General features: G+C 35.3%; 3 protein-coding genes across 3 annotated transcripts; 2 read left to right on the top strand and 1 right to left on the bottom strand.

Annotated features, from left to right (window-relative positions):
• Nucleotides 1-2,870, top strand: LOC104728892 (putative protease Do-like 3, mitochondrial). The gene is made up of 8 exons (XM_010447813.1): nucleotides 1-331; nucleotides 459-704; nucleotides 1,034-1,229; nucleotides 1,375-1,637; nucleotides 1,773-1,900; nucleotides 2,043-2,228; nucleotides 2,473-2,523; nucleotides 2,682-2,870. The coding sequence occupies exons 1-8, from the start codon at nucleotides 1-3 to the stop codon at nucleotides 2,868-2,870; spliced, it is 1,590 nt and encodes a 529-aa protein (XP_010446115.1).
• Nucleotides 4,608-8,225, top strand: LOC104725996 (autophagy-related protein 18f-like). The gene is made up of 7 exons (XM_010444747.2): nucleotides 4,608-5,374; nucleotides 5,483-5,917; nucleotides 5,999-6,379; nucleotides 6,469-6,699; nucleotides 6,780-7,490; nucleotides 7,571-7,743; nucleotides 7,844-8,225. Exons 1-7 carry the CDS (start codon nucleotides 5,183-5,185, stop codon nucleotides 7,947-7,949), a joined length of 2,229 nt encoding a protein of 742 aa, XP_010443049.1. The 5' UTR covers nucleotides 4,608-5,182; the 3' UTR covers nucleotides 7,950-8,225.
• LOC104728890 (F-box/kelch-repeat protein At1g24800-like) lies at nucleotides 8,004-9,097 on the bottom strand. The gene is made up of 2 exons (XM_010447812.1): nucleotides 8,231-9,097; nucleotides 8,004-8,009 (listed from the first exon to the last, which is right to left on the bottom strand). The coding sequence occupies exons 1-2, from the start codon at nucleotides 9,095-9,097 to the stop codon at nucleotides 8,004-8,006; spliced, it is 873 nt and encodes a 290-aa protein (XP_010446114.1).

The raw sequence follows: 11,078 nt of genomic DNA, 5'->3' as shown, positions 1-11,078 counted from the left end.
ATGTCGTTATGGTCTATTCGTATTGTGACCAGGTTCTGCAACTCCTCGAGCACTCAGGTTCCTCGGTTCCTCTCCTCTCGTTTCCTTCTTCTTCGTTCTGATCCTGTCCGTAACAATCTACTGCCAACGACGAGAGTTTCCCGTCTTCATGCTTCCATATCTCGTTGTTATCATTCCGTGTGCATCGATTCACAAAGTGAGTCAAGGCACACAGAATTATCTGCAATTGATACGGCTCTTGACTCGGTTGTGAAGATCTTCTGCTTCCGTAGTGACACAGATGTTGATAAACCTTGGAAGAATAGTTGGGAGGGATTTGCCACGGGCACTGGTATCCATAACTTTCTCTCTCTCAAAGTTTTTTTTCTTATTTTCTTTTGTGTGATTGGGACGTTTTGGTTGTGTGGTTTTTTTTTTTTTTTCTTATATAGTTTGACTTATATGAGGGATTTATTTAGGATTCGTAATTTTTGGAAGGAGGGTTCTTACAAACGCTCACATTGTGAAAGATCACACAGACTTGCAAGTGAAAAAGCATGGTTCACCCACCAAGTACGAAGCAATAGTTGAAGCGGTTGGGGATGAATGTGACTTGGCCATCTTAGCTGTTGATAATGAAGAGTTTTGGGAGGATTCAAATCCTTTGGAGCTTGGAGATATACCCTATATGGGCGATACTGTCTACGCTTTAGGTTATCCTCGTGGTACGTACGTGTTGAATAAAATGCTTTAACTTTTTTTGTATGAGTAACAATCTGGTTGGGATAAATTGACTAAATTTAGAAGCAAGAACAAAGATTTGAATCATGTATGGTATTTAGAAAATAATTACATTCACGACTGCCTAAAGATTAAGTTGTGGAATTTTCCGGGAATCATTTAACTAAAATTAACTGCTTTCTTAAGGTTATTATTATTATTATTTTTTTGGAATTATATTTTATTGCTCACCTTGCACATGGTAAAAAAATGGTCATGGTAGATGATATATTCATAAAAGAACTAATGATTTCTGTTAAGCGCTCAAACGCAGGTGGTGACACTATTTCTGTTACAAAAGGTATTGTATCGAGTGTTACAGTTAATCCTTACTGTCACAGCTCCACCGAGCTATTGACAATACAAGTAGATGCAGCCATTACTTATGGAAATAGCGGTGGTCCGGTCATTATGGGAAACAAAGTTGCTGGTGTAGCATTCCAAGGTCGTGTACTAGGTAAAAATACAGTGTGAGTTTGAAACTTTAAATCTTGAAAAATCTTTTTCCAAGTTACTAGATGAAATATGGACAATAGACCCATGTATTGCAAGCTTAAGTTTTTGCAAACAAAAGATTTGACTAACATTCACCTTCTTTTGTGGTTTTGTATAAAGGTACTTAATTATCCCAACTCCAGTAGTTAATCATTTCTTAAGTGTTGTTGAAGAAAAAGGTTACTACACTGGTTTTGATTTGCCGGATATATCCTGTCAAGCTATGGAGAATTCTAACATACGTAAACACTTTAAGATGACACATGGAATGTCAGGAGTTCTTATAAATGAAATGAACATGGTGTCAGCTGCTCATAAATTTCTGAAAAAAGACGATGTCATTCTTGCAATCGATGGTGTTCCTATTGGAAATGATGCGACAAGTAATATTTAGTTTTTTTCTTCTTTTTTTTTTCTCTTAGCTCACGAAAATATATACTTACATATATTTTGCACTCAGTTGATGAATCTTCTCCAACTATGTTGATGGAGTGAATTTACATTTGCTTCATGCGCAGTTGTTTTACGTGGAAAAGAACGAATAAATTTCAATCATTTGGTTTCTATGAAGAAACCAGGTGAAAAAGGTCTGTTTAAGGTCTTAAGAGATGGAAGAGAGCATGAGTTCAAAATCAGTTTAAACTCCGTAAGTCATCTACTTTCCTAGTGACATATTTGCTTTAGATAGTGAAACTTATTATTGTCCCCTATTTCTTGTTTAATTCGTTGCTTTCACATTGGATTTGAATGGAGGATATAATTATCAGAAACAATACGCATGCATGCAGGTGCAACCACGGCTGGTTCCGGTGCGCCAATATGATCCATTTGATCCAAGGTGTTACATATTTGCGGGGTTTATCTTTGCGTCTCTTTCTAAGCCAAAGATTGACAATTCTTCTGACGCCATATGTGATTGTGCTTTGAAAAGGAGGCCCGAAAAAGCTGCTCAAGAGATTATCATCATTTCAGAGGTTTACTTCTTTTTTTTTACCCAATATAATTTTAAAAATCTAAAATAACTTAGGAGATGAGGGGATATATATAACTTGAACTATCATGGTCCTTCTCTTGTGTCCTATTTCTTTGGCCATGAAAGCCTTAGCTAGATTAATTATAGTTTGAGTTCCACTTTCAAATATATGCATGAAAACAACAATTAATTATCTTTAGTTATTCTTGTATTAAGTTTTTTTTTTCCTCTTATTTTTGGTGTAGATGTTAGAGGATGACATCAACGTCGGATACTATAGTTTCAAAAAATTGCAGGTAAGTCATTTATTGCTTATTTTCAAATTAAAAGTTGTCCCAAAGTTATTGATCTTCATGCGTGTCTTTGAGAATCAGAGCTATAGAAGTTTTGCTAATTCCTACCCGATTAGTTTTTGTGTCTGAAAACGAGATACTACTATTTATGGTGTAAAAAGGTGAAGAAGGTGAACGGAGAGGAATTGTTGAATTTGGATCACCTACGTAGACGCATCGAAAAATGTCGCACCGAAGTTCTGAGGTTGGACTTAGAAAAGGGAAAGGTTATAATCTTGCACTATAAATCTGCATGCGAAGAAAATTTGTTGATCTTGAAACGTCATAGAATACCATCGAGCATGTCCTAGAACTCTATACTCAAATACTTTTCTTGGGTGTTATGTCATATCTGTGTCCTATTAGAGAATCCATATGAAGCCCAAAGTAGTGTCTTCTAAGAAGTCCAAAAGCTCATGTAAAGACCACCTTCAATGGTAAAAACCCCTCATGGGTCCTTACCATTATGTTAAACATAAATTTTGGAAAATTTCTCCTCCAATGGTAGAAACCTACTTGGGGTTTTTTAAGAATAAATACAAATATACAAAAAGAAACAAAAGGAGATGCTATCTTGCACATACAAGAATACAAAAAGAACAAAAACTCATTCGCTTGTACTCATGGACTTGTTGGTGTCAATGTGTCATCCAAAGGCTGATTCTGTTTGAAAGTGCTTGTACTTGGGTCGTTGCTCTTTGTTTTTGCTTCTTCAGTTTCCACCTGCAAAATCACAAATTACGGAGAGAGAGAGAATCACATAAATAGGGAGTGTTACTGTGTCCTATTTCTTTGGCCATGAAAGCCTTGCCTAGCTTAATTAATTTGAGTTTCAACTTTCAAATATATATGTATGATATGAAAACAAACCTTTGCATGGTAGGACAAAGAAGAAGCAAATGCAATAACAACACACGTTATTCGATTGATTTAATTTGTGAAATATAGCTACTGGAACCTTTTAAATGTTGTGCAACAAAGATTGGGATCCCTTATTTCTAGAGTGTTGATTGTAGTATTTGATCCAAGAAACTGTTATAGTCCGCAAAACAATCTTGTTTATATATATTCATCCTCAACGGATAGACTTAAAACAATTCTTTTAATCATAGAAATGCAAAATCATGAACTTAGCAGCTGGTCTCTGCTTATAACTAATGACACACAAGAATCTGAATCTAACCTTGGGAATCATTCACTGATATCTTTGAGGTAAACACAACTTGATGTGTAAATGCCTTCAAGTTGTGGGAATCAAACCACAACGAACGTGAAGCAGAGACATGATACATGAATTAAAAGATCTTGAAGCGAAAAGCAAGAAATGGTGATGTTTTACATCTTCCCCACCCAAAACCCTACATTAAAACACAGGAAGTTACTTCCTAGCCAAGTTTTCAGTTTAATTATGGTCAAAACCTCGATGCAATGTAATCGGATCAGTTTATGAGTGACGGTCTAACTAAACCAAACATATCTAACTAAACCGAGTTGAACCAAGTTTGTTTATAAAAAACCAATGAACTAGTATTATAGAAAGAAAAAAAACATTAAAAAATATATAAAATAACGTTCAACATTCCTCATCTAAGACCAGCGCACGTCACAGGGAAAATAAAAATAAAAAAGACTAACGCACGTCGTCGTACTCGTACTTACGGTGAATTTAATTGGTTTAGACTTTAGATTTGATTAAATGTGAACATTAGCTAAACACGGTTCGCTATAAACGATAATAAACTCTTTTTTTTTTTTTTCTTGGCTAACCGATAATTAACTCTATAATAAAATCAATAAAACTTCAATTAATATAAGGATCAAAGTATATAACCAACAAAACGAGACATTCCCAAATTAAATTAACTAAAATTAAGAGGAAGAGACGTGGAAGGTGGGTCTCTTTCTTCTTCTCTGTAGTAAATTACAAAGACGATACGTAAAAGAAACAACTTAATCCAATTTTTTTTTCCCCCAAGTTAAAAAAAAAAAATTTATATATATATATATATAAATAACGAACGAAAAAAATCGTAAATGAAGAAGGTTTGAAACAGCAGCTTTCGTCTCTTAAACAGTCTCTCTCTCTCTCTCTCTCTATCTCTGTCGCTCTTATCCTCAAAATCTTTCCCCCTTTTCTTGTTCTTAAGCGTTTCCAAAGTCTTAAATCAAAGATTACTCCTTCGATACGACGCTTCATTCTTTTTTTTTTTAATCTCTTTTAATTCTTTTACAATTTTTTACTGTTGCTTTCGTTTCTTCGATTTTTTCAATCGTTGATTGATTCTTTCTTCTGGGCTTTTGTAAAAATTCGATCTTTTTCTTTGTTTGTTTCTTCGATTGTGTGTTTCTTGCTTCGTGACAACTTGAAGAAGAAGCAAAAAAAATTCGAGTTTGCGTGTCTCTTTTTTTCAAGATTCTAATCAAAAAAATTTGTTAAATTTGGCTTCTTTTTCTCATCTTCTCCCCCGTTTTTCTCGGAGATTCATTTTCTTTTTTTGTTTGTTTCTTGGGAAAAATCTCAGGCGTAGATATAGAAAAATCGAAACTTTAGTTTTGATTCGGAGAGGGCTTTTAAAAAAGATCAAAGCTTTTTGATACTAAAAAGAGTTTTCTCTCCAACATTATGAAGAAGAACGGCGACGGTTCTTCTCCCAAGTCTCCGGACGGAGGAGTTGTGTCACGATCAGCTCGTAGCTCGTTTCGTGCTTTGTCTAATTGCCTTCGTGTGATTTCATCTGGTGCTTCTACTGTTGCTCGTTCCGCTGTTTCTGCTGCTTCTTCCGCCGTCAGGGACGTTGATTCTCATCACGATCAGGTACTTTTTCAATTTGGAAACTTTTCTTTACCTTAAAAGAGCGATCTTTAGGTTTTGTTGCAAGTGTTTGATCAGTCTTGGTTGATGAATTTTGAATCTTGGAAATAGGTACTATGGGCGGGGTTTGATAAGCTAGAGAAAGAGGATGATGATGCTCGAAGAGTTCTTCTACTAGCATTTCAGTCTGGGTTTCAAGTTTGGGATGTTGAAGATACTGAGAATGTTCATGTTATAGTTTCTGCATATGATGGTCAAGCATCCTTTATGCAGATGCTACCTAATCCATTAAACTCTGGAGTGTTAGATGATAGGTTCTATGAGAGCCGTCCGCTTTTGGCTGTGTGTGGTGACAGTTCTTGGGAGGATAAGTCAAGTAAACAGATTAGTTCTGAGGATCCTGGAAGTGAAACCGTAGTTGTTCCTACTAATGTCTATGTCTACTCGTTAAAGTCTCAGTCTTATGTGCAAACTTTGAAATTCCGGTCTACTGTTTACTCGGTTAGGTGCAGTTCTCGGATTGTTGCTGTACTTCAAGCTTCTCAGGTTCGAATGTCATATTGTTGTCACTTTTGCTTTTTTGATTTTGTGTGTTCTGAAACTAACAATGTGAACATGTATTTGCAGATACATTGCTTTGATGCTTCAACATTGGAAATGAACTACACGATTGTCACTAACTCCATTGTGTGTGGCTCCTTGGGTGTTGGATATGGCCCTCTTGCTGTTGGTCCACGATGGATTGCGTATAGCGGAAGTCGTATTGCTAACTCAAGCTCTGCAGTTTTCACTTCAGAACTTCTCTCACTGTCGTCATCACCAAGTGTTGCACAATTTGCAAGAGAATCGAGTAAGCAGCTCGCCTCTGGGATAGTAAATCTTGGAGACAAAGGGTACAAGTCATTGTCTCGATACTGTTCAGAGGTTCTGCCTAATCCATATATTCCTGGTTTGAAAAGCATTGGAGTTGCTAATGAAAATGTGCCAGATGCAGATAGCATAGGAATGGTAATACTCAAAATCTTCCTCAAGTTGCTTTGCTCTCAATTTGATTTCTAATTGGTTTTTTGCTTTGACGATATCGATGTTGTGTGCAGGTTATTGTCAAAGATATCACAAACAAAAGCGTCATGACACAGTTTAAGGCACACAAGAGTCCAATATCAGCTTTGTGCTTTGATCCAAGCGGCATGCTTTTGGTGTCTGCTTCGATTCAGGGGCACAATATTAACGTCTTTAGAATAATGCCAACAATCTCTACTAGCAAGGATGTGAACACAAAGACTTTTGCCCATCTGTTCAGGCTTCAACGCGGTTTTACTAATGCGGTAAGCAGAGTTCTTCTTCACCTACACATGTGGAAACTTTTGGTGCTTTTGTGTAACCTTAAATGCGGGGTTTTTTTTAGGTGATACAAGACATCTGTTTCAGCAATGATAGCAATTTGATAGTGGTTAGCTCTTCAAGAGGGACAAGTCATCTGTTTGAGATTACTCCTGAGAAAGAGGGAGATTCTCCGGTTCCTTTATCTGCAATCAATAGGATAAGAAGCAAAAACAACAGCGGATGGATTGGAACCATGAGTGATGCAGCAGCTGGAATTGTTGGAGGCTCTGTTCCGGGTGCAATCACATCCTCTTTCTGTTACTCCGATGAAAAGAGTAACAATAACTACTATGGTTCTCCTGTTGATTTTTGCTCCAAGACGAATCTTCTGGTTTTTGCTCCTTCTGGATGTCTGACACAGTATGCGTTACGTGAGCATTCGGTTGGTGTTGGTCATGAGAATGTGGCGATGACAGGGTTTGATTTTGAGTCTGGTTTAGAGACTGAAGGAAAACTAGCGGTAGATCCAATAAGAAGGTGGTCTATGATCCAAAACCAATCTAGGAGGGAGACGCAAGATCACCACAGTGACATATATGGAGGTGGAACATCAGTGGACTCTAAAAGTAAAGTGTTTCCGGAGGTTGTTAGAAAACAGAATGTTGAGGAAGCTTGGAAAGTGACTAAGAAAGGAACAACAAGCCGTGTGGAGGATAAGCGTCATTTGTTCATATTTGAAGCAGAGTTGCAAATGCATCTGCAGACTCAGCTACCGTTATGGGCAAGGCGAAAGGTAAAACATTTCCTTCTTCTTTGAGCAATAATGTGTTGTTTGAATGATCTCTTATACTTTTGTTATTTTGCACATAACAGTTTAGGTTTCAAGAACTGGTATTGAATCCGGGTGGAGAGATTAGTAGTGGTGAAGGAGGAGGGGAGATGGAGATTGAAGACATTCAAACTCGAACAATTGAAGCAAGAACAAGAGATTTGGTTCCAGTCTGGGGATATCTCCAATCTCCAAGATCCGAACAAGTGGTAAACGAGTGAGTTTTCTGAATCTGATTATGCTCAACACGTTTTTAAAAGTTTTTGTATTTGTCTCTGTGTCACTTTCCTGGCACTGATATTATGATACACAAACAGATCAATGCAGAGTCCTGCAGAAGGTGACAAAGTGACTCCTCTGGAGGGTCATGGAACAGAGACTGATCTCGGGGCTGTACATAGCGAAGAAGAGGAAGTGGATTAGTAGAAGAAGGTGATGTTACTATTGGTTCATTTTTTTTTTTCACACAAACTCAGGCTACGACTACAAAACAGAAGAAGAACACAACACAAAAATAACTCTGGAAAATTGTATAGAAAAGAAAAAGGGAAATTGACATATCTTTTTAGGATGTAAATAGCTTTATTACTCTTCTTTTTCTCTTACAGAATATTATTAGCCTCATTGATTCATGAACTATATAACCTTAGGATGTTAAACGTAATAAAAAAATAAAAAAGTTCTTTACATTTTTTTTCACGCACCTTTGTATAGTTTGTAATCAAGTTTGGAAAGAAAACGATCTTTTTCGACATATTGTTTACAAAGTACAATTTATGTTGTTTGTTCTTTCCTATAGCATAACTTTTTCTTTTCGTCGAGCAACGAAGCGTTGGACATAGTGAGATCAGTGATAACTGTCTGGACATAGTGAGATCAGTGATAACTTGACGTGCTATTTTATATCCACGGGGAGGCGCAACGTAATGTCCTAATTTCTCTTGAGCGTAAAAGTAAGAATTTCCCTTCAAAGACACGCCGCGTTGGTAATCTTGTATATGCCAGTTAGAAGTGACGTCGAGAACCCTCCATGAATGAGAGATGAAGTCGTAAAGTTCGTACCCGAAAAAGTCCTTGTCTTCAAAAGGGCGACTATCCATGAACTTCAAGATTTTGTGGTTACGGTTGATATCGTATCCTAGAGCATACGTGTCCAGTGTGTGGAATTTTGTTCTAGGTTCGATCCACCTTGTTTGACCCAAATAGGGGTTCCACACCATGAGCCTTGAGTTGTCTTTGGCTACGCATAAAGATAAGCCATCGCAGTAAAATATTTTAGCTATGTCGACTCCTTTAAGTAAATCTACCTGCTTTATAGATAGTTCAAGAAAATCTCCGTCTTCCTTGCTGTTGTTTTTGCGGCGGAGATGGAATCTCAGTGAACAAACCTTCGAATCCATCGCCATGAGCCCCAAAAACTGCTCCCTAGCCGCTCCTATACCCAAACCCCAATATTTGGTTAAAGCTTTCCACATCGTGCAAGTGGATCGCACGGTTCTTATAGATGTTATGGGAATCTTGGTGAATATCAACCCTACTAGTTCTGGTGGAAGATCGCAAATCCTCGTCATTCTCCCAAGTGTAAGGGTTTCGTTAACGATGCAACATATTATTTCTTTTATTAATTAGGGTTTTTTGAGAGCACACAAAAAATAACTCTCAAAAATTGTATAGAACTAGGATTTCACCTCCACTACACAGCTAAACTAAATTATAAATTATTGTATTTTAAATAATAATTTTAAATTTATTTAGTTTTTAAATTCTTAATTAATTAACTTTTGTCTAATTAATTTAGAATTTTGTTTAGAATTTTTTTTTCTTCTTACGTTTTATAAAGTTTATAACTTAATTACATTAAATTTGTTATTAGATAGAATATAAAATTCTAGATTTGTTTTGTTCTCTAGAATTAAGCAGAGGTATATGCTTATATATTATGTTGGTTTATATTTTTATGTGTATTTCATTTTTTTTGGAATATTAAGAATGTGTTATAGTATGTGTAATATTTTGTAGTTCATATACTAAATAATTTATAAGTTAATTTTCAAAACTATGATTACAAATCTATAGTATATATGAGATAAACTAATACTCACTCTGTTTCAAAATATAAGATGTTTTATAGAAGTTTTTTGTTCCATAATATAGGATGTTTTATAGAACTTGTTAAAAGTAAAGATTTCTTAATCTGCGTGTTTTAGTTAAAACATCATATATTTTGAAACGGAGGGAGTAGTTTTATTGTTGGTATATAGTCCAAACCCGCCATGCTAGACGGATCAAGCAACATGTTTAAAGATTTTTTAAGCCGTAAAAACTCATCATACGAAACCCGTGAAAGTAAAAATTAGTTTTAAATACGTTGAGATAAAAAATCTCGGCCATGGATCCTCCTCCAAGATCAAAAATCAATTTGTTTATTGATTAGACCGATTGTTTAGGAAATTTGTGTATGGAGAAAATATTGTTTTGTAAAATTGGAAAGTTAATATTAATTAAATTAATTATAAACTTAATACTTAATGTTAAATAAAATGGTTCCAATTTTTTTGGAAATTTATTTAGGATGGGAAAACTTTTTTTTCTAAAATAGAAACTTAATATTAATTAATTAAATGAAAAAAAAATAATAATTAATACCAATGACATGCTTGTAAATAGGTATGAATTTCAGGATTTATTTCATAAATGTTTCCAAAAATATATATATATATACATATAAAAAAGGGAAATTGACATATCTTTTTAGGATGTATATAGCTTTATTAATCTTCTTTTTCTTACAGAATATTATTAGCCCCGTTGATTCATGAACTATATAATCTTAGGATGTTTTAACCATAATAAATATATAAACATCCTAAACATCCTAAGGTTTCTTAGGTGATAAAGGTCTAATCTAAATATAATTAAATCGGCAAATAAAACTAATCATTTTGTTTTTAGGCTCTTATTTAGGTTTTTAGCAAAAAATAGATCAAAATAAAATCTAAGAGCAAGTGTAGTGCAAGATTTTCAAAGAAATTCTCATATAAATAAATCAATAAAATATTAAAAAGTAAGAGAGATATATAATTGATTTTCAAAAAAGAAATTTTGAGAAGACTAATTTCTCGAAATACCAAACCACACTTAAGTAAAAATGGACTTAAGTGAAAATGGATATATTTTCTAAAAGGAAAATGCATAAAAAACACACACAAAACCTTTGCTCCACCACTCCATCGAAACAACCTTTCTTTCAATCATCTGCTCCACCATCGATCTCTTGAAGTGTGCAAACATTTTCTCACCGTTATTCCTGGCAATAACCCTTATAACCCTGTCTTTGACTTTCTTTTTCCTTCACCAAAGATGGGGCAATCTGCTGAGATGGGAAAGATATGGGAGTGGGCATACTCAAGATCAAGGACCCTGTCAAAATTACCAGTGACCTTTCTCGTTTCCACGATTTTTAGCTCTGAGGTATCTTCGTAATCAGCTGGCAATGACAACTAGACCAAGAACAGTCCTTGAGTCTCGTCTTGGATTTGATTGGGTCAGAGA

Source organism: Camelina sativa, chromosome 11 (assembly GCF_000633955.1).
Source record: "Camelina sativa cultivar DH55 chromosome 11, Cs, whole genome shotgun sequence".
Classification (NCBI taxonomy): domain Eukaryota; kingdom Viridiplantae; phylum Streptophyta; class Magnoliopsida; order Brassicales; family Brassicaceae; genus Camelina; species Camelina sativa.
The sequence above is the reverse complement of the archived record's forward strand: the minus strand, read 5'-3'. Positions and strand labels throughout refer to the sequence as shown.

Excerpts from the sequence above, each read along its gene's own strand:
- LOC104728892 (XM_010447813.1), top strand. The coding sequence starts at position 1 with ATGTCGTTATGGTCTATTCGTATTGTGACCAGGTTCTGCAACTCCTCG. Across the intron at positions 332-458 it reads GGGATTTGCCACGGGCACTG|GATTCGTAATTTTTGGAAGG; the intron begins GTATCCATAACT and ends GGATTTATTTAG. Across the intron at positions 705-1,033 it reads CGCTTTAGGTTATCCTCGTG|GTGGTGACACTATTTCTGTT; the intron begins GTACGTACGTGT and ends GCTCAAACGCAG.
- LOC104725996 (XM_010444747.2), top strand. The coding sequence starts at position 5,183 with ATGAAGAAGAACGGCGACGGTTCTTCTCCCAAGTCTCCGGACGGAGGA. Across the intron at positions 5,375-5,482 it reads TTGATTCTCATCACGATCAG|GTACTATGGGCGGGGTTTGA; the intron begins GTACTTTTTCAA and ends TCTTGGAAATAG. Across the intron at positions 7,744-7,843 it reads TCCGAACAAGTGGTAAACGA|ATCAATGCAGAGTCCTGCAG; the intron begins GTGAGTTTTCTG and ends ATACACAAACAG.
- LOC104728890 (XM_010447812.1), bottom strand. The coding sequence starts at position 9,097 with ATGACGAGGATTTGCGATCTTCCACCAGAACTAGTAGGGTTGATATTC.